At 40.9% G+C, this 27,146-nt stretch overlaps 1 protein-coding gene across 1 annotated transcript; it reads left to right on the top strand.

Annotated features, from left to right (window-relative positions):
- Window positions 1–11,488: 11,488 nt before the first annotated feature.
- Window positions 11,489–14,851, top strand: LOC124279030. The gene is made up of 3 exons (XM_046714824.1): window positions 11,489–11,710; window positions 12,771–12,833; window positions 13,710–14,851. The coding sequence occupies exons 1-3, from the start codon at window positions 11,686–11,688 to the stop codon at window positions 14,393–14,395; spliced, it is 774 nt and encodes a 257-aa protein (XP_046570780.1). The 5' UTR covers window positions 11,489–11,685; the 3' UTR covers window positions 14,396–14,851.
- The last annotated feature ends 12,295 nt before the right edge of the window (window positions 14,852–27,146 follow it).

Below are 27,146 nucleotides of genomic sequence, written 5' to 3'. Positions count from 1 at the left end.
AGAATGAATAATTTTGGCTATGTTATCCTTATTTCATATGGATACAACGCATACCCCAAACCTCCCCCCTCCACACACATATATACATACATACACACACACACACACACACATATACATACATACATACATACATACATACATACATACATACATACATACATACATACATACATACATACATACATACATACATACATACATACATACATACATACATACCTTGTATATCAGCACAACTGTACCTATCAACGTCACACACTGACTACTAACCATGCGCGGATCCAGAGGGGGGGTGCGCACCCCCACACCCCCAAGAGTGTTCCAAATGTACTACATGTTTTATGCCCAGGGTTCCGAGGATTGGGGTGCACCCCCCCACACACACACACCACCACCACCACCCCAAACGAAAATCCTGTATCCGCCCCTGCTAACGTATGTATTGTAGCCATAAATAAGTGAAGTTATGGTGCCATCTGATGGCATTTGCAGACTGTTTCTATAGAAACATCATTGATTGTTTTGTATACCTTGTATATCAGCACCATTCAACGTCACACATTGACTACATGTACTGTACCTATACATGCGTTAAAAAATGGTAAATAAAAAAAATAAACAATTAACATGACTGACAAATTGTCGACCTAGTCTGTGGTATGGCATGAAATCTTGCCCAGGAAGATCCGGGTCGGAATTAGTCTTCAGTAACCCATGCTTGTCGCAAGAGGCGACTAACGGGGTCGGATGGTCAGGCTTGCTGACTTGGTTGGCACATGTCATCATATCAAGTAAATTTCATACTCTCAAACAATGCATAAGACAAACATTCTATTACATGTATATGAACTACACCACCCTTGGATTATCAAACGTATACCCCATTCGAACCATAAAATGATGCGTAAAATATTTGAATTAGAGAATAATAATTTTCCTTTTGCTGTTTTGAAGAAAGGGTTAACGACATGTATATAATGAATAATCCGCAGTGTCAAGAAGAAGCCAAGGCTGCTTGGTTCTATATTTTTATTATAATTTTTACTTATACCATCTCTTCTGTTTATCCTTGGCTCGCAAAGTATTCAGAACATTTTGAATACCGATATATATCATCAGTCTTACAAAGTTTATTTTTCTTACACACACACGCACGCACTCACTCACGCACGCACGCAAACACACATATTCTGGTATCATCGCCTATGACGACGCGATTCGATGTGCGGATTGGGCATTTTTCAGTAAGTTCTTATAACAGTGACTTTTCTGAAAACTCGAATTGGCTGTTCGAAATGAAAACGTAAACAAACACTTTCAATATTTCTTTATTTTGCATATTGTTAACCATATAATCGGTGGGCTAGGAAACATTTATATTGGATGTAATGAGTGTGTGAATGACGTTAGTGTCAATGACGCCGCACTCAGCAATATTCCAGCTGTATGGCGGCGGTCTCTAAATAATCATGGATGGACCAGACAGTCCAGTGATCAACAGCATGTGCATCGATTTACACAACTGGGATACGATGACATGTGTCAACCAAGTCAGCGAGCCTGACCACCCGATCCCGTAAGTCGCCTCTTGCGACAAGATTGGGTTACTGAAGACCAATTCTAACCCGGATCTTCGTGGGCAAGATTTCAGGTCATGCCAAAGACTAGGTCGACAATATGTTAGTCATGTAACATGTTTGAAACTTATTAAGGCTGTGACACTAACGAAGCGTCAAGCGTGGGTTACTGAAGATCAATTATAACCCGGATCTTCACGGGCCATATTGGATACAACAAAATATATACTATGCATCACGCTCTGGACTTTACAACGTTGCCACTGTAAGTGTATAGAACAGTTCAATCCTTGTGGCCATATGCAACAAGCAAAGAACTATTTCCAGTCGACTCATCAACGGTCATTTTCGTACTGGTAGTCAGGATAATCGCTATAATAACGAAACTGTGTGAATGGGTATAATTCACAACCATTCAGCAATTTACCAAAAACATCACGGAATCGGACGCCAGAAATGTATGGATCGAACCTGTGTCCTCTGCAGCGTCACGAGCTAACGTTTTAACCACCAGCCTACCCCACCGCCTTAAACATTAACGAAACATCACGTAACTAAAACTAACAACTGAATTAACACACCACAACACCTCTTTTCACAATTTTCATATTTATTTTTAGTTTTTCAAAATGTCAGCACGTGCTTGTAGTGCTGCATATTATCTACAGCACAGAGTTGCATTCATTCCAAAGACTATCTCTTCTGATCTTATCGTATGTATGATTTTTTATGCTAATTTTCTTAGGTAAGATAATTATATTATATCCAAAAAAATTAGCACTTAAAGTACACCGACGTGGTTTTATTCTTAAAAAATATAACCTAACTTAATCTAATCTAAAGAAAAGATTATTCACACAATGCACAACTGATGGATATCGAAGACATCGTTTAAATTTGATAAGTTGGCTTTTGGAGCACAAACTCACATGTACATTGTCAGGTGATAAAACGGACACACTTTATCAACAGTTGTGTCAATTTTCGGTTATATAATAATTAAAATCTCTACGTTCATAGTTCTCTTTTTTATTCATAATCATCATAATGTTATTGCTGCATTAAATGACAAGGAGCTTTACAACTTCCGCTAAGCTATCCACACTATTATACCTTCAGTCTATTATAATGATCATTATGATGAATACCTAGAAATACAGTTTTTATCAATTAAAACCCATGTGAGAAATTCGCAATTAACAAAACCCAAACATATCCCAGAAAGGGACGTTAATACATGCTGTAGCCATCTGGCAAATCAGTGTGACAAGTCAACGCTCTAACCGCGCTAGACAACCCACTACCACTGGCTTCGTCGGTTGAGATTACCTATATAAACAAATGTCAAATCTAGTCAAAGGTGTTGTATATTTCAAGCAGGTGTTGATCAGAATTGTCACTTGGTGTCATGGTTACGAGTTTAACCAATCAGAACACACTTCCGCTGCATGAGTTTTACATGCGCGTAATCCAGACTTCATAGATGGAAGCAGACGTGACTAAATTTATCAAAAGCACCGATGCATGTCAAACTAGTTCGAACATCTCGTTAAGAATCCATTCAAAATCGAGATTACAGTCTACTTAGACCCGGTTGTCACTACCGTGAACGCTGCATTTTAATGTTTATGCTTTGTGAAGAATATTGACGAAGAAATGTGTTTCAACGCGATTTCCTGCCCTGCAGTGTTTTGCTGTTCTTGGGAGGACGTTGAACAAAGCGACAAGGTAAGTGCAGAAATATATAATTAAACAATCCATGGGGGAACCGTTATTTTTATAAATATATATTCATCACTTCTCCACCTACATTTAGTTGAAAGTGCGTGAATAAGTTGAGGGTTTAATTGAGCGTTAGTTGTGACAATTTACTGATGTCGATATTTATCTTTATGTTATAGTCGATACAAAACAGTTTATTTGCACACCACGCTTGGGACAAAATGTTATTTGCATATTGCTGATTAGGAGTGAGCATTATTTTAAGCCGCCTTTGCAATTTCAAAACGGGACAAACGTTACACACTGTATACATGTGAACAATCGACCCGTGTGTTCGCGACCAGCGAAGGCTTTAAAGCATTGTAATATAGTTGTGCAATTTGTTTAACTGAAAAAAAACACCCCAAAGACATGAGGTATAAGCCAAGTCATGGAGTCGTATGTAGAATAACTTACACCGTTGCTTTCACCATTCAGCAAAAGCATTGTCCAGGCTTGTGACAATGACGAACTTTCTGTTATAGTCTGTAATCTACATGTATGTCCCAGAGATAAGTTGAAAAAGGAATGTAACTTTGGAATACGTTTACAAGCGCCCTTTGCATCTGTTCCATCCTTGTCTTATTTGTTTATTTGTTGTTTAACCTCTTCAGGCTTCATTTTGAAGTCGAATATAATTCGGAATAGATCACGCAAACAACCAAACATCACTTGAATTCTGAAACCGCTTGTCACTTGATATGACTCTATATCATTTTAGGCAAAACAAAATTGCTGACCTCTGAGAACTAGGTACACTGCAAATCTCGCCATTTGTGACACATTACGAAATCTCCATTATTTGTGTGTGTGCATATTTTGAATTGACACATGAAATGAAATGAAAATGTTGGATAATGAATAGTGTTTGCAAAATCACGCTTCACGTAGTCTGGTCATGAGACGCCTATTACATCACGTATATTTCACACTCAGTTGCGACAAATACATCGCTGAATTCCTCATACATTGTAGAATCAAATAACAAATGGTCCTTGTCACCAACATCAAATGAGTCGATGAAATCAAGCAAAATAATTGAGGTATCATGGGCGGATCCAGGAATTTCGAGGGTATGTGTGTGTGTGTTTCGAACACCCTGAACCCCCCATTGGCTCCGCCAACGCAAACAAAAATCTTCAATGTGGTCCGGGGGTGGGTGGGGGTGGGGTGTGTCGAACCCCCTTCTCTCTCTCTCTCTCTCTCTCACTCACACACACACACACACACACACACACACACACACTGGATCCACCAATGGGTATGAAAACGAACGCTGTGTTCGGAAGACTGCTTGTTCGACATGTAAACAAAGAAAGAAATCAGATACAGACCCGTGCAAAAAGTATTCGGAGACTGGACGTAATTTCCATAGACTTACATGCTATTTCAGTGTAGCATAAATAATTTTCATGAAGTGAGTTTAGGATGGATCTTTGTAAAATTTGACAGGCAAATTTGAAAGCATCTCTGCTCTGCGCACATAATTTCAGTTCAATTATCCGACCACTATTTAACTATTGACATCACATTTATCAACTTACGTATGGCTCCACAATACACAATCCTATAGGCCGCCATGTTAAAGGAGTTCACGGCACTGTACATATGTTGATTAAATGGTTGCCTTTCGATAAATAAGCAACGGGAAATTAAACAGAAATTATGTGATTGTAGGTAAGATGATTCCTCACAAATGTGTCAATTTTGACTTGGATCTTACGAAAATAAAATTCATGAAAATTATTTATGCTACACTAAATTAACATGTAAGTCAATTGAAATTTCGTCAAATGTCCGAATACTTTTTGCACGACCCTGTACTACACTGTTTGGCATTATCCAATTTTGAGATGTCCATTCGTCTATTCGTATAGCATACAATATTATTTTCTCAATATTATTAAAACATCATGGGAGAAGTATCATGGCAAGAATTAGGGAATTTAGAATATATGTATCACAATGATTTCGTAAATTCAAACGAAACTGGCAGAATTTCCGTCCTGCGTGACACCATGACTCACACAAAATCACGCACACCAACAAAAGCCGACTCAACAACAACGGTGTTTATCGACATATCTAACTTCTTCTCTTGGTTACAATGACAAACAAATAACAAAATGCAATAATAATAGTCCAATGTTTCTGAACACTTACATCATAAATATATGTGCAAACGAACCCTGATTCAGCGAAAGGTCTCTCGCAAAATCATGCATATCGGTCGGTACTTATCGGTCACCGGTCATGATGTTGTTAATATACATGTACAACAGTCAACCACGTATTTGGTAATTTCTTAGCGGTAAAGGTTGTTTGAATAGGAGTACTCACGATTATTGTACAACAGTTTCAATACTATTATGTAGCTTTTGCATATCTTTTGCACATATTTTCATGAAATTAATCTCATTATTTACTTTTATATAAACTAAATAATTAATTACGTACATTGTATATATAAACTATGCCACGTACTCATTGATCAAACCATACACCGTTATCCATGGGGCCATGGGGGAGCCTAGTGGTTAAAGCGTTCGCTCGTCACGCCGAAGACCTGAGTTCGATTCCCCACGTGGATACAATGTGTGAAGCCCATTTCTGGTGTCCCCCCGCCGTGATAATGCAGGAATATTGCTAAAAGCGACTTTAAAACCGTACTCACGACCCACCACCATTATCTTTATTGTTCCAAACAAATGGAGCTTTCTTTCCATCTTTTATTGTATGAACAAGGAAAAGTACAATACTGAATATGCTGTTATGTGCTTTGAAATATTCTTTTTGAAATACCTTTAGCTGATTCCAAACGAAAACAAGATTCTGAAATGTAGGCCTATACTATGGACGAAAAATAGGTGAGATCTTAAATTACTGAACACGCGTGTCGTCTTCCTCCGACTTCGACAAATACAGGTAAATATTTAAAACGACCCATGCCATGAGTAATATGTGCAAATTTCATTACATCTGAAGGCCTCTACTCTGTTAATAATGGTGCAACATTCGTCAAAATTGATAAACACAAGTAAAACCACCCGATTACGTTATTCGCTTCTAAAAGTATGGATTGCTGAAAATCAGTTCTAATCCGGATCTAAGCTGCATGTCTGGGTTCCATCTGGATTTTGTTATATATATATTTTCCACACATATAGTTGCAAATAAGATAACTCTATTTCCTTGACGAAAATTTAGTCTAACCCCATCTGCTAATACCGATCCAATGGAGTGTTTGAGGGGATGTGAGGACATTTGTTTTTTTCTGCTACCAAGGACGGCTTACTATTACCCACTGTTATCGCTATATAATGTATATCAGTCTTGATATGTAGGCTTTAGTTACCCGATAATAGCGACACGTCACTGTGTACATCAGGCAGGACCGCAGGGGCATGGTAACACGAAACAGTTCGCAAAGCATTTCATGCAAGGGCATAGATCGTTTATGACGTCACAATACAAAGGCGTTGTCATTTATTAGATGATGTCATGAATATGACGTCATCTTGTTAACGGTCAACTGTTAGATCTTCCATGTCAGCTGAATAACACACTTGCTTCCTAGCTTGTCTCCAAGAGTGGTGAACTCGACTCGGAAATGAACTCGACTCGAATAGGAAATGTAGAAATTTCCACTTGCAATATATGGACAGTATGAAAAGACGTGAACATGGAAAGAAGAATGATTCAAGTGTGAACATGTTTTATGGTGACTGATGCCTGTTGGAGAGCAGCGGGACAGCCTGGAAATCGACGGGAAAACCATCTCTGGTATCAACCTTATTGGCAAGATCATTTTCTGACAGGTCGGTTAGTATTCTGTAGTCTTACCTTTAGTGATAGAAGTAGGACCCTCTGTTTTCCATACCATGCCCCGTATCAACCCTCGATCCATATCTGGGTGTCCCGTAAATTATTAGTGGGTTCTAAGGATTGCTCATTCCACCAGTCTTTGTAATATAACTTTTCATAAGTAACTGACATTTACAGTTGTCAAAGTTATTAATACATGTCAGAGGCTTGTTGATATGTGACCCTGATGCATGGAACGCATGACCTTGCTACTTGCAATTATCAAATTTAGATTTTCAAGTAAGATTTAGATGTTGATATCTGATTTCCGATGCTGATGAATTGTTTTGATATTGAAGTTCGTGGGTTATATATATTAATGGATTAATCGTGAACCCATACAAATACAATATGAATAACTTTTCTTGTGTTTTTTAGCCTTATCCCGAATTTTATCAAACTGGGGCTCCTGTCACGAAGCAACCTTTACTAAGGTTAACCTTTAACTCCCATTGTTAGGTTACCTTAGTGACTTCCGATCACCTTAGTGCTTTGTGAAAGGAGGCCCTGATTCTTTGTCGAGTGACACCGACCCTGTGCCAGTTTCACCATGTACACTGTGCATCATGGTGACGGGATGAAATACATCAGCCTCCTACTGTGATATATGGAGTTATTATGCAGGACAGGTCATGGGCGAATAAAACAAAAGTACCATTATAACAGTAGGTGAACCATAAATGTTTAGTATTCTATGCATTCTATGTATTTGAAAGTAGAACATTGAAATAATCATTCCTGCAAAAGTTTGTAATCTGGGTAACTTTGCAAACTTTTGTAAAAATAGATTGGTTCAGTGAAGACTGAGATGAGATATGAATTGTCGACGACATGCTCGGTATCGTATACTTCCCATCAAATGACTCACTTAAAACTGTCACTATATGTTATGTATATTATATGGTTACATCGAAAATTGACTTCTCTACTAACTTGGGGGAACCAACTGCAAACCTGCACAAATTGGACGAGGATCATGCATTAAATTGTTGAAGAGCATGTGCAAATATCGTGCATGTGAACAGCTCCGTTTTGGTGTAAAGTTTTGTTAAGAATTCGCCAATTTTCACTGATTTTTATCGGCATACCTTTAGAATACAGCATCACAAACTTTAAAAAAACGTCATAATACCCTTTTACGTAATTTTATGTGATTTTGTTCGAAAGCACGTTCTCGAAACAATGCCCTATGACGCCTGCATAGCAACACGGTTGTCTAGCTCAGCGAGTGCGTATAAGCTCCGCTCACTGGTGTTTCATCTCTACTGGCTATGTCATTGCATAATCCCAACATTGTTGAGAGTTTCCGATGAATTATTATGCAGTAGATGTATACCGGCGGATGCGCAATTTTGCAAGCACCAGTTTGAAATATTTTTTCATTTTCACTAATACGCTCATATTTATTTGTATTACGGGGTGTTATATTTGGTGTATTTTTGTATTTTGTATTTTTTAAATTTAGCGAGAATGCGTTAAACCGGATTATATTATATATATTCTATTGTTCGCAATTTTGGTGAATGTAATTATTGAAATTATGCAATATATTTCGGTTTCTACTATTAGATTTAAATAACTATTAGGCGCAAGATGATGTATCATTCTTTTTCATTTTTATGTCTATTGAATCGAGGATCGAACCGGCGACCTTCCGTTTCCGGCGCTAGCTTGAGACGTGTCACTGAGATGGTTAAGATACATTATCCAGACAGAAAGTTTTGCTTGGGCAAGTTTTATGGTTGGCTGAAATGTTTGCGAGTTTCGACCCTGAAAAGTCAAGACGTATGCCAGATTAAGGTGTCTTAGGATGCTTTTTTAACGGGTGTATGCTTTCACTGTTGATTATGACAGTTACAATTGTCCACTAACGTTCTCTTAATGTCGCTAACATTTTAGATCCAGCTTTAGACTCATCATCGCTTTGTAATGAGTTTGGTTCGCTATTTTATGTTTTAGCTCAAGTTTAGAAACGTCAAATCATATCATAATCAGCTTTATTACCCACGTGGTCAACGTATGGGTAGTTGCATACTAATCTCGTACGTCACACGAGTGTCGTATCGCGTTGACCTGTGTCGTAACGACTTGACCTGAGATTCTAACGATTTGATTGAATAACCGATGACCTCTCAATTAGGTCACGTTGTGACGGAACTACCTTTTCATTCATAACATACACGTGAATTCATTCATTCTACAACTTATATGCATTGTGGGAATATAAACATTGCGAACGTTGCCGTGTCGCTGTTTAATTGTGAGTCGAACTGAGACATTATATCTCTCGAAAAACATAAACGCAATGTTTCCACCAGTGATGTTAGCCGAGTGAAGCAACTACAAACCAAGAAACGGGGTGCTACGGAGTAGTTTACTGTAGGAGGCTGTACGAGGCGATGACAACTGGCATACATCGTGACGTCGGTTACATTGTTTGTAGGGCTACGAACGTTTCGAGAATAGCTAGCCAGGTCCAACTTCTACTTCTTTATATTATATTGGGTTTATCTTTCAATAGTTTAGGTCCAGTAGATATTCATGTCTTTCTTTTCATGTTTTTGATCTAGGTAAGATGCGCCACATGAGATTAATATAAGTGTGTATTTGAATGTTTTAGTTTCAGCTGGATGGCACCACCTATATTTACTATGGGTTATTTACTGGATGGCACCACCTATATTTACTATGGGTTAGAGTTTGAATGTTATAGTTTCAGCTCCAACCTATATTTACTATGGGTTTAGAAGCACAATCTTCTATTCTGATCAGTTTGCCTGCTGTTTAAACTTAAGCTGAAGTTGAGACCCACCTCATGAGGTGTTTATTACTTGCTCATTAAATGTTTTAGCTCCTGTTGAGACGTGACTTTTGTTGTTACCGTGGGTCAGTGTTTTTATGTTTGTATTGTGAAACTATGTTATCATCTTCTATCATAGTGAATTTGTCTTTCACTATTTGAGCTCCAGTTAGATACACCATGTCCTATTATTTCACAATGGGTTTTAAATGTTCTACCTCCAGCTGTGACACACCAGCTTCAATCTTATAACGAGATGGTCTTTTAATGCTTTAGCTCGAGCCGAGACGCAGCATCTTCTCATATTTTGAATGCATGTTTCAATCTTTAGGCCAAAGTTGCAACTCGTCACTTTGATGGTTCAGAGTCCTCCTTGACATGGTGTACATTTGTTATCTGGTCGTAATCGTTTTCAATTTCTTGGTTTAAACTTGGCACTACCTTCAGTCGATAGAACCTTTAAAGTAACAGTGGCTTTGATTTAATGTAAACATGCCCTAAACATTAATGGGTTATACCAAGACGACCAAGGTGCCTGGACATGGGTTTCACATTACACCTGTCCCTGGTCACGTGGGCTCCATTCCCAGAAAGCCATGCTATGTTGGACTTTCCCTGTGAAGAATGTGGTCAGTAGATATAGGGGGTGTATTTTGCTTGTCCAAATGTTCCGAGTAGCAGGGAAAGTATAACCTTCCGCATTCATGGTGAAGTGTAAGAATGAGTTGCGGGTGCTGTCCACACCCAGTGATACCCCAGTTACCGTAGAAAGGCAGTTGTAGTGTCAGCTGAGGTCGTATATCAGTCGGATCTTCTTTGTACTTAGAGTGGAAGATAAGCTCTAGGCTACAGGCGTAAAAATAGATAATACTGTTTCGGTTTGAGTTGCAATTTAGCAGAGAAGTCAGTGGCTAGGTTTCGAGTTTTGGACCTGTCAAGTTTAACCCCGTACCAGCAGCCTTGAAGATGTTGACAACGATCTGCATATATTACTTCTGAATGATTATTGCAAAACTAATGATTATTGCAACGACTAATACAAATATCAGTCAGGTATCTCATTAAAGATATAAATATTTATAGTTGTTGCACCTTTTGGTAATATTCCCCTTTGGGGAATAGTAAATGTTGGAATAATGTCTTAATATCAAAAGAAGCTTTATCTGCCAAAGCAACATTGTTACATAAGTATCGATATTGCATCTCGAGTTGACACTTATAGACCTGTCTGCACAGACGGTGAATTTATTTATTAATACAACTTCAGTACAGCTGCTCACTGGCTGAGTACAGGGTGTGTAACCGATCACGATGCATGTCAAACCCCACAGCGCCTCCAGGCAAGCACTGACTCAGTACAGGGTGTGTGTACATTTGGGCTTCAACCCCACAGCGTCTCCAGGGAAACATTGACTTTAGTTTTTCGGGGTATACATGTCTCAGGCTCACAAACCCAGCACAGCGTCTCGCGATGTTTAAGCACTGACTCAGTACAGGGTGTGTACACAGGGCTTAAACCCCACAGAGTCTCCAGGCAAGCACTGACTCAGTACAGGAGGTGTACATAGGGCTCAAACCCCACAGCGTCTCCAGGCAAGCACTGGCTCAGTACAGGGTGTGTACAGAGGGCTTAAACCCCACAGCGTCTCCAGGCAAGCACTGTCTAAACAAACAACATATATGAATGCGTCGGAAACAGTGGGAGGTAAGACTTATGTATTTGTTCTGTTCAGACATTGCGTATCTTAATCTCGTCGTCAAAGTGGCGTCTGGTGTCGTGGATGCGCACATTCTACCCTTGTGAACAGAAACACATTATTACGAAGATACTACTCAGCAGCGTAACCCTCCGCCACCCAAAGCAAACCACCCCCACCCTCCAGGGCAAACACACGTAGAAGAAGGTTATTCCAACAACGCACACGCACACGCACGCACACACACACATACACACACACACACACGCATGTACACACTCAATACCCAGCACTCCCCTCGCACTTCACTGGAACAGAGTGGATGATAGCTATTGGTGCTGTAATATTCACATAAGTGATAAGGTATTCGTGCTGTAGAAGCGAAACGGGATTTTCACATGCGAGATCGTGCTGCAACATTTAACAATGCACCACTGGCCGATCGACTCAACACTATACAGCTGGTAAAACTCTTTTATTCTTCCTGTTTCATAATAAGTTGACACTTCACCATTACCAACGATGACTGAGTATTACCTAATTTAAGTTACCCAAATCGATTTGTAACAAAACAAGCCATTTAATACGTGAGACGTTTGTCAACGACTTACTAGACAAGTGACTTCATGGTAGGCATCGATGACAAAATCATCGATTTGTAACACAGTGCGAACTATTAAGACATTACAATAAAACTGCTGTTACACGCTATTCAATGGTGTTATAAAGGAATATCACTTGAGCTTTAGAGGATAATGAATAATCCTGACATCGGTTTGAGACCTGCAAGAGTAGCTACAGTAACTCATGCAGGTGCTTTTCTATTTATCGAAATCAGATCTAAAATATTTCATCGTTATCACTTATTATCTATTTGTTTCTGTGATTGCATTGCTTTCAAACCTTAATTTGCATTTGGTTTCTTTTTATATAAAACTGGGTTCCGATCCACGAAGCATTCGTAGCGTTACGACCTGTCCTAGCTCTATAGTTTATCATAGGCTTACGAATTTCGCATACGAAGGCTTTGTGGACGTGACCCTCAGTTTTGCATTTCACACTTTACAGCGTTTGGTGGATCGGTCTATGTCGTTGGAAATGTAGACTCTCAACAGTCGTTGCAGATTTCATGTGAGTACATCTTCCTCTAAGACATCATTCAGCTGCATCACAGCGACTGTAGAAAATATTTTACCATAGCCTTCGGCTTGATTTCTGTAATAACATCAAAATGTTATATTTGGACTTTAATGTTCAAATAGGAGTCTCTCAAACAGCAGTGAGTCAGAATCGCTTCGTTTAAAGAGGACCAGGCAGGGTCTTTGTTAATAGGCGATCTCAGCGTTTATGTAACTCCCATACCTTAACGCAGGCTTACGATACTTAGTAGAGTTCAGATGCGGCACGGGGCCCATGATCATAATCTATGACCGATCTATTATAGGTTTAAGTTGTGGGGCTCGATTCACAAAGTGTTCGTAATGTTACGAACTGTCGTAACTATATCGTTTATCAGTAGCTTACGAATGATGTATTGCAACGAACATTTGTGGCTCGGACCTAACGAATCATATTTAATACGGGGTTAGAAGTTCAGGGTTTCATTTGCACAAAGCGACCTTATACGACGATCGTAACTACCATTCTTCAACATGGACTTACGATAATTGCAGTACTAAGATGGCTTTGTGGAACTGGGCCCTGCTCTTGTATTCAAGTTAGCACAGATTTAGTTGTTGTAAGGCGGCTAACAGGTCGTCAATGGGGACTATTCCGTCTTATATTTCAAACGTAGGTCCAAATTAGGTCTGTGCGTTAGGATGATCATTATCTGTTACATAGATATACTCCATACAGTTGGAGTAAGGAGGTGAACAAAGCAATGCATCAACAACTTTAATATTACCTAGGTAGCCACATTAACCAAACGTAGTGTCCATTAATATTTATCCCCCCACCCATCCATAAAGTCTTATTAATCTATTGAACCACAGTAATATCTTACAGGTCCTAAACTTCAACTGGACAGCTCCAGGGCGAACACGTGGCAATGCCACGTCAACACAGACGGCGAGCTGGTCAACTCACCGCCGGTCGGACGCCCACTGGAGCAGGATAGTGGCAGACTGTGCAAGTACCGGGGCACCTGCAGCTCCACCCCTATCCTTGTGACTCCTTATTCATCCAACCTTGACTGCGTCTCTGCCGCCCCCCGGTACTGGGAAACACAGACTGATGTGACGGTGGAGGTGGGTGTGGGATGGCCCGCTGTTGAAATGTCGGTGGTAGAGAAGAAACAGGTGGACCGGAATGTGTGGACGTGTTACCAGCCCCGTGCCTGGAGTATCTGTGTTGTGGACTGTCCCCAACATCGGGGCTTCTGTACCCGTGTTTACGATGAAGGCCGGCACATTCTCTGTTCAACCAACACTCTGTCTGGCGTCCCCGGTACGCAAACCACGCTCTCATATGGCGTGGTGCTGGATGTCGGGGGGAGAAGGCTCGCGTTCATTGATCTCAACAATAACGCCGTTTTGGCTAAATTTTATGTCTCGTTCACAGAATTACTTTATCCGATGTTCGGAGTTGGGTCCAGAGAATGCAATTACAGTGTGCAGATGAAGTTGGTCAGTGGCGAGAACATTGAAATGACCGACACAAAGAAGGCTCTCATCTATACAGCACTCACGTAAACAAAAGAAGCTTCTTTGAGAGGCATTTTAGAAGTTTGGAAGTACAATATTGACAAGCGTGCGGCGTTTCGAGACAGATTCTTTTACTGTTGTCAGGCACTGGCGAAATAAAGGAAATTGTAATCCATAAATTGCTTTCCATATTTCACAAAAGAAGGACAAATCTACAACGCTTTCAATAGGACTTTTCTGTTTAAACACGTAATTCAGCGAATAGATATATGGAGAAGGGGTGTTCTTGTGGCAAATGTTCATGTCAGGCTATCTGATCCAATGTTTATTCTGGGCTATCGAATCAAATGTTCATTCTGGGCTATCGAATCAAATGCTATCGATCTTGCAAGTGGTGTCATCATCAGTCAATAGGTAAGTTTGATGTGACCCCGTTTCTATATTGTAAGGTTGATTAGTAAATCAAATTAACAAATTAGACCAAATTCTTTCATAATACCAACAATGGCCTCTGACATATAAATATTTTTCTGTTAAGCTTGTGTCCTTAGTCACTTTTAGGTAAAAGTAAATTTAAGTTTTCCAATGTTTATATATTTTAAATGAAACTTTGGGACGTGTTATGGTATTGCTAATACTCTCTCATAAATACAAGCCATTGACTTTAGCCTTCAAACACGTTTGTATTGATACTATTATAATCCCAAGTAATAATAAATTGTTACAGTTTATAGATTAAAGAGGCGTTATGTTACTTCTGGATGGGTTACAGTTTACACCTGTTTCGTCTGTTTTCGGCGATGTAGGACTAATGTGCGGTAAACCTATAAACATCCTGATAAAATCATTTTAGTTTTCATTCATTAAACAACCATCTGTCAAAGGATACCCACTCATATCTTACCGACTGCACTTGTCAAACTACTCTGCCGCATGGCGTCACTGCTGCAGTGTCCTATATTTAGATGATGCGTATTACGTTAGCGTTTTTCGGCGATGACGTTTTACACAAAAATCGTGCACAGCAGATGAAAAGTCAAAACATTGTTTCATACGCAGCAATTGAATCTTTTGGGTGACAATATAATGGACGTCAGTTATAAATATAATGAATGAGTAATTCCCAACTTGGGCACAAAGATATGAGTACGGACAAATCGTGAAAAAAGGCACCACTGTCCGTATTTACTGCACTCTGCTCATCAAACAAATGTGATTGTGTCAGTGTGTTCTGTAAGGCATCGGGGGTGACTTTCACGTATACACAACAAAGATCGTCATCGTCAGTCTCACGAAAGCGTCATTTGGCGGCGCGTGACTGGATGTCTACCCCTTGGCTTTGTTCATATAGGAAGAATTGCCCTTTCCCATACATATGCCCACTCCTGATGTTAGCTGCTTGTTAAAACCTGGATCACGATATCTCTTACATTTCTTTTTACGCTGATTCTGTCTGGGTGCCATTGAACAAATCTGTCTAAACGCTGAGGTGATCATAACTCCCATTCTTTACGACAATCGTAGCGCTAAGGCTGCTTGTAGAACGGTACACCTGTCAGTTATTGATCACCCACCAACGATTTTTCTCAGTGTATTCCTTGGTTTAAAAGTTTTCACAATTTGCAAGACTTTACCACCCAGAGATTCCAGACAATCTTGTGCAGCAGAACTGATGACTCTACACACATTTTCTCTGAGAAGCATAAATGATTCAGGTGAGTGAGTGAGTCTAGTTTTACGCCGCTTTTAGCAATATTTCAGCAATATCACGGAGGGGGACACCAGAAATGGGCTTCAAACATTGTACCCATGTGGGGAATCGAACCCGGATTTTTGGGCGTGACGAGCGAACGCTTTAACCATTAGGCTACCCCACAGCATTCACAGCTCACCTATGTATTCTGTTGATGTTTAGCTGCTGGGGGTAGTGGGTTACGATACTGCATGAGGTTTATCATCTCGAAAGACTCTGTAGACCAGCCTTGCGCGCAAGACACAGCTACTAACTCAGCATGTTGTTTCGGCCGTGCTTCTATGGACAGTAAGGAATGGAGTTTATTTGAACAGAGGTGTTTTCCCTGAAAGATTACTGTTAAAGCTTGGGTTTATCTTCATATATAACATACGATTGTCATCATACTTTGTAATTTTATTATATTGAACATGACATGTATGTGGAGTAACAATTTTATAGTACTACTCAGTAGAACAAACTAGATGTAACTGTCATTTGTTTGCTTGAGCGTTGCTTTCCCTTCAATATACGGCAGGTATTTGGTACAGAAGAAATCTTGAGCTTTTGCTTCCGTCATTAAAGGTTTTAACTTCCAGCTGTGTAAGAACATGTTGTTGGGGGTGTATCGTTGTGCGTAGAGCTCTCTCTCCTGGTACCACAAGTACGTTCCATTAAGACGAACGACATTGGATATATGATCAAATCCACATAACATGGTTGGTATGGCAATCTCAAGAAAGACATGATGTCCAACAAAAAGTTTTGAGAAGAAACTGAAAAGTTCTTTGTATTTAGAAGGAACATAAAATATGTCCGATGCTTCGTAGAAAGCTCCTGCAGGCCCACCAAAACTATCTGAAAGCTTTGAAAGAAAATTCTGCACCTTTTGTTTGTGAGATGTGGTCTTAAGATGTTCAAAGTACGCCCACAATTGTCTCAACCGCCTCACGCCCCAGGTCCCAGAGCTCCAAGGCCACCAATGCCATTGTCCGTTTGCTTTCGTAATGTTTGGAACTTTCCTGGTCCCAAGCGTTCCGTTTCTGATGCTTTGTTGGAACCAAATCTTGTCCCTAGGCAGGTCGACGATGTTCCACATATTCAGCAACACGTCGTCGGACATTTGCATGTAGCCACTGACGTTGAAGCCCAGTTCCATGGCATAAGCTGCGCACAAATAACCATATACGCCTCGGTCAATTTCATTGAGTTCCAGAAAAGTGACAGGATGGTAATACTGTTTCTGAAATCCTCCAAAATTGCCAAGAACGCTGCCACAGTAGACGATATGTTTAAAGAACTTCCGGTACACATAATCTAAGTGTAAAATATTTGAATAATATGTGGGATAGTTGAATATGACAACAAGTAGAATGTCATTAATTAGAGGTGGCGTAGTTCCCGAAGGGCGGGGCAGTTTTGATTTGCATATGTCGCTGTACGGATTTGTCTCAACTTGTGAGAGTGTTTTAGCAGTTGGTTCATAGACGACATTGTGAATCATTTGAGGGGGGCCTTTAAGGATAAACATTGGAGAAGATACATTTCGTTTAGGTTCTTCGTAATTGAGAGCGCTTAGACTAGAAAACCAACTCTTAATAATCTCACTATCGGATTGCTTTAGTAGTTTACAAGTTACCATGATGTTGGTTAACTTTAGAGCACATGCATTAAATGTATCTTGCGGTTCACATTTAAATCCTCCGAGTAGTGCTTCAACTATATCATTTTCGTTTCCAACACTTCCGTCTGTACTAGCATAGGTAAACGTCTCAGTGCATGGTGATGGGTATATTCCGATTACTTCCTGCAGGTCTGTCATCAACCATCGCCACCAGTTGGTCCAAGATGAAGACTTCTCTTTCACCAGAATACTCCCTAAAGCCCAGAATGAGCTATAGCTAACAAGCGAGGACGATAGATCGCTTGACTTGTAAAGATATGCTGGGACGTATGCGTGGGGCAGCCTGCAAGCAGCATTTTGTATATCAAAATATGGAGGATAGGAGGTCTGTAAAGGCGGCCTCCACTTTGTCTGAATGCTTGGTGTAAGATACTCCCCGGATTGATAGGACACGTGCCTGTTTCTGTCTATGGCATCAGTCGACATGTCCTTGACCCCAAAATGCCGGTCAGGGTCAAACATAATGTTTCCACGATACAACATTCCATTAGATCGTTCTCCAAACTGAAAGCCTTGTACTTGTTCGTGAAGGTTCGTTATCCTGTCTGTTGAATATATCCACTTAGCGCCGTGACGTATTGCAAATAGATATGACGTCATTCTAATGTTCTTCACACCTGACAGTGGGAGGGCTGTATTGATATTTGATTGGTCGTTGATGAATACACAATCATTGCATCTGAAATTATAAGCATATGCACAAGTATGAACGATAATATCACTATATGCATGTTATTATGATTTTACGTCTTGTGTTATGAACTGAGACCACCTGCAAGGACAACTGGTCCCCAACAGAATACAATCACATCAGCCACATTCAACGTGTGTTTACTAAACATTCAGCGAAGATGAGGTGCGGTTCCTTCCAGGTTAAGTGCTCCTAAGCTAGTACCCAGACAGGACAGAAACCATCCTTACAGAAGGAATACAACAGTGCTGTAACGATGCATCGAACAATCGATGGATTGCAATTGTTGAGACTGAATACAACAAGAATTAATTATTGGCATTGACTGAATACAACCAGAATTAATTACTGGCCTTGACTGAATACAACCAGATTTAATTACTGGCATTGACTGAATGCAATCCGAATTAATTATTGGCATGGACTGAATACAACCAGAATTAATCATTGGCATTGACTGAATACAAGCAGAATAAATCACTGACATTGGATGAATACAATCAGAATTAATTACTGGCACTGGCTGAATCAATACAGCCACCATTGGCACTCCTGCTTTTACTGAATTAATACAGCCATTATTGGCTCTCCCACACTGACTGAATTAATACAGCCACCATTGGCACTCCTGCTTTTACTGAATTAATACAGCCATTATTGGCACTCCGGCATTGACTGAATTAATACAGTCATTATTGGCACTCCGGCATTGACTGAATTAATACAGCCATCATTGGCGCTCCCACACTGACTGAATCAATACAGCCACCATTGGCACTCCTGCTTTTACTGAATTAATACAGCCATTATTGGCACTCCTACATTGACTGAATTAATACAGTCATTATTGGCACTCCGGCATTGACTGAATTAATACAGCCATCATTAGCGCTCCGGCATTGACTGAATTGATACAGCCAACATTGGCGCTCCCACACTGACTGAATTAATACAGCCATCATTGGCGCTCCGGCATTGACTGAATTGATACAGCCATCATTGGCGCTCCCACACTGGCTGAATTAATACAGCCATTATTGGCGCTCCGGCATTGACTGAATTAATACAGCCATTATTGGCGCTCCGGCATTGACTGAATTAATACAGCCATCATTGGCACTCCGGCATTGACTGAATTAATACAGCCATCATTGGCACTCCGGCATTGACTGAATTAATACAGCCAACATTGGCGCATCCGGCATTGACTGAATTAATACAGCAATCATTGGCACTCCGGCATTGACTGAATTAATACAGCAATCATTGGCGCTCCTGCATTGACTGAATTAATATAGCCAACATTGGCACTCCCACACTGACTGAATTAATACAGCCATTATTGGTACTCCGGCATTGACTGAATGAATGCAGCCATTATTGGCTCTCCGGTATTGACTGAATTAATACAGCCATTATTGGCACTCCGGCATTTACTGAAATAATACAGCCATCATTGGCACTTCGGCATTGACTGAATTAATGCAGCCATTATTGGCACTCCGGCATTGACTGAATTAATACAGCCATTATTGGCACTCCGGCATTGACTGAATTGATACAGCCAACATTGGCACTCCGGCATTGACTGAATTAATACAGCCATCATTGGCACTCCTGCATTGACTGAATCAATACAGCCATCATTGGCGCTCCTGCATTGTTTGAATTCATACAGCCATCATTAGCACTCCGGCATTGACTGAATTAATACAGCCATTTTTGGCACTCCGGCATTGACTGAATTAATACAGCCATTATTGGCACTCCGGCATTGACTGAATTAATACAGCCATTTTTGGCACTCCGGCATTGACTGAATTAATACAGCCATTATTGGCACTCCGGCATTGACTGAATTAATACAGTCATTATTGGCACTCCGGCATTGACTGAATTGATACAGCCATCATTGGCGCTCCCACACTGACTGAATTAATACAGCCATCATTGGCGCTCCGGCATTGACTGAATTGATACAGCCATCATTGGCGCTCCCACACTGGCTGAATTAATACAGCCATTATTGGCGCTCCGGCATTGACTGAATTAATTCAGTCATTATTGGCACTCCGGCATTGACTGAATTAATACAGCCATCATTGGCGCTCCCACACTGACTGAATTAATACAGCCATCATTAGCGCTCCGGCATTGACTGAATTGATACAGCCAACATTGGCGCTCCCACACTGACTGAATTAATACAGCCATCATTAGCGCTCCGGCATTGACTGAATTGATACAGCCAACATTGGCGCTCCCACACTGACTGAATTAATACAGCCATCATTGGCGCTCCGGCATTGACTGAATTGATACAGCCATCATTGGCGCTCCCACACTGGCTGAATTAATACAGCCATCATTGGCGCTCCGGCATTGACTGAATTAATACAGCCATTATTGGCGCTCCGGCATTGACTGAATTAATACAGCCATCATTGGCACTCCACACTGACTGAATTAATACAGCCATCATTGGCACTCCGGCATTGACTGAATTAATACAGCCAACATTGGCGCTCCGGCACTGACTGAATTAATACAGCAATCATTGGCACTCCGGCATTGACTGAATTAATACAGCAATCATTGGCGCTCCTGCATTGACTGAATTAATATAGCCAACATTGGCACTCCCACACTGACTGAATTAATACAGCCATTATTGGTACTCCGGCATTGACTGAGTTAATATAGCCATCATTGGCACTTCGGCATTGACTGAATTAATGCAGCCATTATTGGCACTCCGGCATTGACTGAATTAATACAGCCATTATTGGCACTCCGGCATTTACTGAAATAATACAGCCATCATTGGCACTCCGGCATTGACTGAATTGATACAGCCAACATTGGCACTCCGGCATTGACTGAATTAATACAGCCATCATTGGCACTCCTGCATTGACTGAATCAATACAGCCATCATTGGCGCTCCTGCATTGACTGAATTCATACAGCCATCATTAGCACTCCGGCATTGACTGAATTAATACAGCCATTATTGGTACTCCGGCATTGACTGAATGAATGCAGCCATTATTGGCTCTCCGGTATTGACTGAATTAATACAGCCATTATTGGCACTCCGGCATTTACTGAAATAATACAGCCATCATTGGCACTTCGGCATTGACTGAATTAATGCAGCCATTATTGGCACTCCGGCATTGACTGAATTAATACAGCCATTATTGGCACTCCGGCATTGACTGAATTGATACAGCCAACATTGGCACTCCGGCATTGACTGAATTAATACAGCCATCATTGGCACTCCTGCATTGACTGAATCAATACAGCCATCATTGGCGCTCCTGCATTGTTTGAATTCATACAGCCATCATTAGCACTCCGGCATTGACTGAATTAATACAGCCATTTTTGGCACTCCGGCATTGACTGAATTAATACAGCCATTATTGGCACTCCGGCATTGACTGAATTAATACAGTCATTATTGGCACTCCGGCATTGACTGAATTGATACAGCCATCATTGGCGCTCCCACACTGACTGAATTAATACAGCCATCATTGGCGCTCCGGCATTGACTGAATTGATACAGCCATCATTGGCGCTCCCACACTGGCTGAATTAATACAGCCATTATTGGCGCTCCGGCATTGACTGAATTAATTCAGTCATTATTGGCACTCCGGCATTGACTGAATTAATACAGCCATCATTGGCGCTCCCACACTGACTGAATTAATACAGCCATCATTAGCGCTCCGGCATTGACTGAATTGATACAGCCAACATTGGCGCTCCCACACTGACTGAATTAATACAGCCATCATTAGCGCTCCGGCATTGACTGAATTGATACAGCCAACATTGGCGCTCCCACACTGACTGAATTAATACAGCCATCATTGGCGCTCCGGCATTGACTGAATTGATACAGCCATCATTGGCGCTCCCACACTGGCTGAATTAATACAGCCATCATTGGCGCTCCGGCATTGACTGAATTAATACAGCCATTATTGGCGCTCCGGCATTGACTGAATTAATACAGCCATCATTGGCACTCCCACACTGACTGAATTAATACAGCCATCATTGGCACTCCGGCATTGACTGAATTAATACAGCCAACATTGGCGCTCCGGCACTGACTGAATTAATACAGCAATCATTGGCACTCCGGCATTGACTGAATTAATACAGCAATCATTGGCGCTCCTGCATTGACTGAATTAATATAGCCAACATTGGCACTCCCACACTGACTGAATTAATACAGCCATTATTGGTACTCCGGCATTGACTGAGTTAATATAGCCATCATTGGCACTTCGGCATTGACTGAATTAATGCAGCCATTATTGGCACTCCGGCATTGACTGAATTAATACAGCCATTATTGGCACTCCGGCATTTACTGAAATAATACAGCCATCATTGGCACTCCGGCATTGACTGAATTGATACAGCCAACATTGGCACTCCGGCATTGACTGAATTAATACAGCCATCATTGGCACTCCTGCATTGACTGAATCAATACAGCCATCATTGGCGCTCCTGCATTGACTGAATTCATACAGCCATCATTAGCACTCCGGCATTGACTGAATTAATACAGCCATTTTTGGCACTCCGGCATTGACTGAATTAATACAGCCATTATAGGCACTCCGGCATTGACTGAAATAATACAGCCATCATTGGCGCTCCGGCATTGACTGAATTGATACAGCCATCATTGGCGCTCCCACACTGACTGAATTAATACAGCCATCATTGGCACTCCGGCATTGACTGAATTAATACAACCATCATTGGCGCTCCCACACTGACTGAATTAATACAGCCATCATTGGCGCTCCCACACTGACTGAATTAATACAGCCATCATTGGCACTCCGGCATTGACTGAATTAATACAGCCAACATTGGCGCTCCCACACTGACTGAATTAATACAACCAACATTGGCACTCCGGCATTGACTGAACTAATACAGCCAACATTGGCGCTCCGGCATTGACTGATAAATACACCCAGCATTGGCGCTCCTGCATTGACTGATAAATACACCCAGCATTTGCGCTCATGCATTGACTGATAAATACACCCAGCATTGGCGCTCCCACACTGACTGAATTAATACAGCCATCATTGGCGCTCCCACACTGACTGAATTAATACAGCCATCATTGGCACTCCGGCATTGACTGAATTAATACAGCCAACATTGGCGCTCCCACACTGACTGAATTAATACAACCAACATTGGCACTCCGGCATTGACTGAACTAATACAGCCAACATTGGCGCTCCGGCATTGACTGATAAATACACCCAGCATTGGCGCTCCTGCATTGACTGATAAATACACCCAGCATTTGCGCTCATGCATTGACTGATAAATACACCCAGCATTGGCACTCCTGCATTGACTGATAAATACACCCAGCATTAGCGCACAGTCATTAACTGGCCAATTACATCTAACATGGGCATACCGGCATTGCCTGGATTAATACAAGAAGCTTTAGTCTGCCGCCACTGGCTGTAGAATACAGCAGAATATAGAGAATATGGTAGGATTTGACCGAAAACAGCAGTCTTAGACATGTCATTTATAAAGATTACAAAACGTTCAGTTGAAATTATTACCTGGTAAACTCACCTTCTACCCTTGAAAAACCAGATGTTTTGTCCAAAGACAAGAATCCTCCATCCAGGTATATCTTCTATATCCAGGACCAGGTTGACGGGGATGTCGGCAGCGTCAAGCACGATCCATCTTTCAGCTTGAACTGCAAGTCTAAACACAATGTGTTCTGTAGTAACTTTGAAAGGTCTTTAATTGAAGATTTTCAGCCCTTTATCAAAACAGATACTTGTTGTAAAATATCTTAGTTCGTTGAAAATGTACATTACCACATAACAGTGTGAGTGAGTGAGTATGGTTTTAGCTTTTACTCATAGCAATATTCCAGCAATATCACGGCGGGGGACACCAGAAATGGGCTTCACACATTGTAACCATGTGGGGAATCGAACTCGGGTCTTCGGCGTGACGATCGAACACTTTAACCATCAGGCTACCCTGCCGCTCCATAACAGTGTATAAATGTGTGACGACTGAACAACCGTGCATCATTACATATATTCTTCTGTACATGTATTTTAGTGTGGATACTATACGGAGAACAGTGGATAAGAGCATACTGTTGATCGTTGAAGTCGTCACCTTCGCTGAAGATGGTAATGACGTTGCTTTTGAAACGGTTCACGTCACTGACGGTGAATTTAAGCGTCGACATAACCAACAGCACCATCATAACGCCCGCCAGGATCAGCAGAGGCGATCGTCGTCTCATACTGCGGTCCCTCCTGAAGCAGTAACATAGACAGTTGTATGTTGTGTTAGGATAAAGGAAAAGTATGAACGCATTCTCTGTTGTGCACAGCGATTGCTATTTCCGACTCAAATACACACGGTAATCTTAATCTTAATTAATTTATAGAGCAAATCTGTAATTAAAATTACACAATGCTAGTATATATTTCGTTGGGTTAAATACATTTGTAATAGTATTCTATATCATATTTTACTGATGACTGCGTCAGAATTCGTCCCGTTATATTATTGTGCATGTTTGAACTTGATCGCCGGGATACGTGTGCACAGCTGAATGCTATTTCCGGCTCAAATACACACGGTAATCTTATGTGAGTGGGTAAGACAAGGTTGTAATCACAGTCACGCCTGATTGATTTGTCTGACTTTTGGGACGTCTAACTTTTGGGAGTAAACCGTAAATAATACAATGAATGAATGAAAGGTTTATTCGCTGTGTATAAATTTTCGCGGTAAAATATTTTGCGCGAAAAGCGCGAAAATAAAACCTGCGCGATATATAATACGTTTAGAGTACTTTTGATCTCTAGTATATAACAATGTTATTGATAATCTTTTCATACTTTTGACAACTCAGAACTTTAAGTTACATTTGCTTCATGTTTTACTTGTGGCTATTTTGGTTTGCCTGGTTATTGACAATATTGTTGACGGTAGGTAGCGTCAAACAACCAACAAATGAAGTTAAACCTTCGCACGCATCCGCTGCTTGCCGTGCATCTTTTCCGTCAGTATAAATCGGAACTTATCTATAGTGATCCAGGGCAATCATTTCCTTTATACACAGTTAACCCTAGACTAATGCTTAGTCTCTGCAGATATATAATTCTGGCAGTAACAAACAAGCCCATTTAAATTGAAAAGGAGACCCAGGGAGACCAGAGGACCTGAGGAAATCTAGACTTGCTTCATTTAGGGCTTTAGCACTGCAGAGAGGGCTTGGCAGTAGGGAAAATAATGTAGTTCAGGGACTGTGAGACAGACTAAGTTAACCCATGTGCTACTTAGTATTTACATAGATGTTTTAATCATAAAGTTTAGCCGTGCCTTGTAAGGCTGTATGATCAAAGTAAATACAAAATAATATACGAGATACACATAATATCAACAGAAAAATACATTTGCACTTAAAGAATATGGTTTGCATAACGCTCAGATCAAGGATGAAAAGTGTTGCGCGGGTTTGGTCCCATTTTGCCTACATCCCAATGCAATTCGCTGTATAGAGTTGTAAACAAAAATGGAAGCTTTCTTCCCCAGCAGCCAGAAAGGCCGTAATAAATTACAACAATTTTTCAAAGCGATATCAAACTCAACTCACTCAAGAGTACTCTCCAACCCTGTGTTCTTACCTTCTCTCGAGACCAGGTCTGCGTCAGGGTAGTTACCTGTGTGATGACTGTTTATGTATGTTCTGTCCGGCTGAGTTATAATGGGGCGGTATTAACAGCACGACACGGCCATGTCAGCGTGTAACACATGCAGTAGACAGATGGTTGTTATTGCATCAGACCCCTGGCACGAATCAGATCCCATAAGGACGTTAAAGCCATAATGTCCCTGCAAAAGTAAACCCGGTACCGTTAAGGCCTGCAGCGTCCCTTACCACAAAGCCTATCGCCTGTTACGTCTCCATGTGTGTTAGCTTAGGTCGTAATGACATTGTTCAGTAATGGCCACATCGTTACACATGTTTGAAGACCCTTGGAATAAGAAAATGACCCTCTTTTTCAGAAGGCATCAGGGGCCTCTCCCCCGAAAATGTTTTCCCTGAGGAGCATTTCTCCCTAACCTTTGGACTTCACGATTTATGTGCACACACACACACCCCTATTTGTCAGAAGCGAAGATAGTAACGTCAAATATACAAATGCTAGCTGTGTCATTGCTAGAACAAAGGTTATTGGAAACTGAAACTTATGTCACATTGAATCGAGTACCATTTTCCATTATTTACAACATCAGTAACTTGAACAATGAATGCAAAGTCAAAAGATACTTTTGTTGTGAGTGAGTGAGCATGTTTTACGCCGCTTTTAGCAATATTAAGCAATATCACGGCGGGGGACACTAGAAATGGATTTCGCACATTGTACCCATATGGGGAATCGAACCCGGGTCTTCGGCGTGACGAGCGTTTTAACCACTAGACTATCCCCACCACTCCGTGTCGTGCTTTGACCGCCCCTACTTTTGTTGTGAGGGGTCTTGATGTTTCACATACATAAACCTGTCTAAAATTGCATGGACGTGGTAGACTGTTCCCCGTGATTGTTGTTTCTGTAGGTGAAATGCATCAGAC

This window comes from Haliotis rubra, unplaced genomic scaffold (assembly GCF_003918875.1).
Source record: "Haliotis rubra isolate DU_JTF1 unplaced genomic scaffold, ASM391887v1 Scf1066, whole genome shotgun sequence".
NCBI lineage: Eukaryota > Metazoa > Mollusca > Gastropoda > Lepetellida > Haliotidae > Haliotis > Haliotis rubra.
This window is presented reverse-complemented; position numbering and strand designations above follow the sequence as displayed.

What these genes read in the sequence shown, in the direction of transcription:
- LOC124279030 (XM_046714824.1), top strand. Translation starts at nt 11,686, where the DNA reads ATGAATGCGTCGGAAACAGTGGGAG. An exon ending in TGCGTCGGAAACAGTGGGAG is followed by an intron (nt 11,711 to 12,770) that starts GTAAGACTTATG and finishes CACACTTTACAG; the next exon opens with CGTTTGGTGGATCGGTCTAT. An exon ending in ACAGTCGTTGCAGATTTCAT is followed by an intron (nt 12,834 to 13,709) that starts GTGAGTACATCT and finishes AATATCTTACAG; the next exon opens with GTCCTAAACTTCAACTGGAC.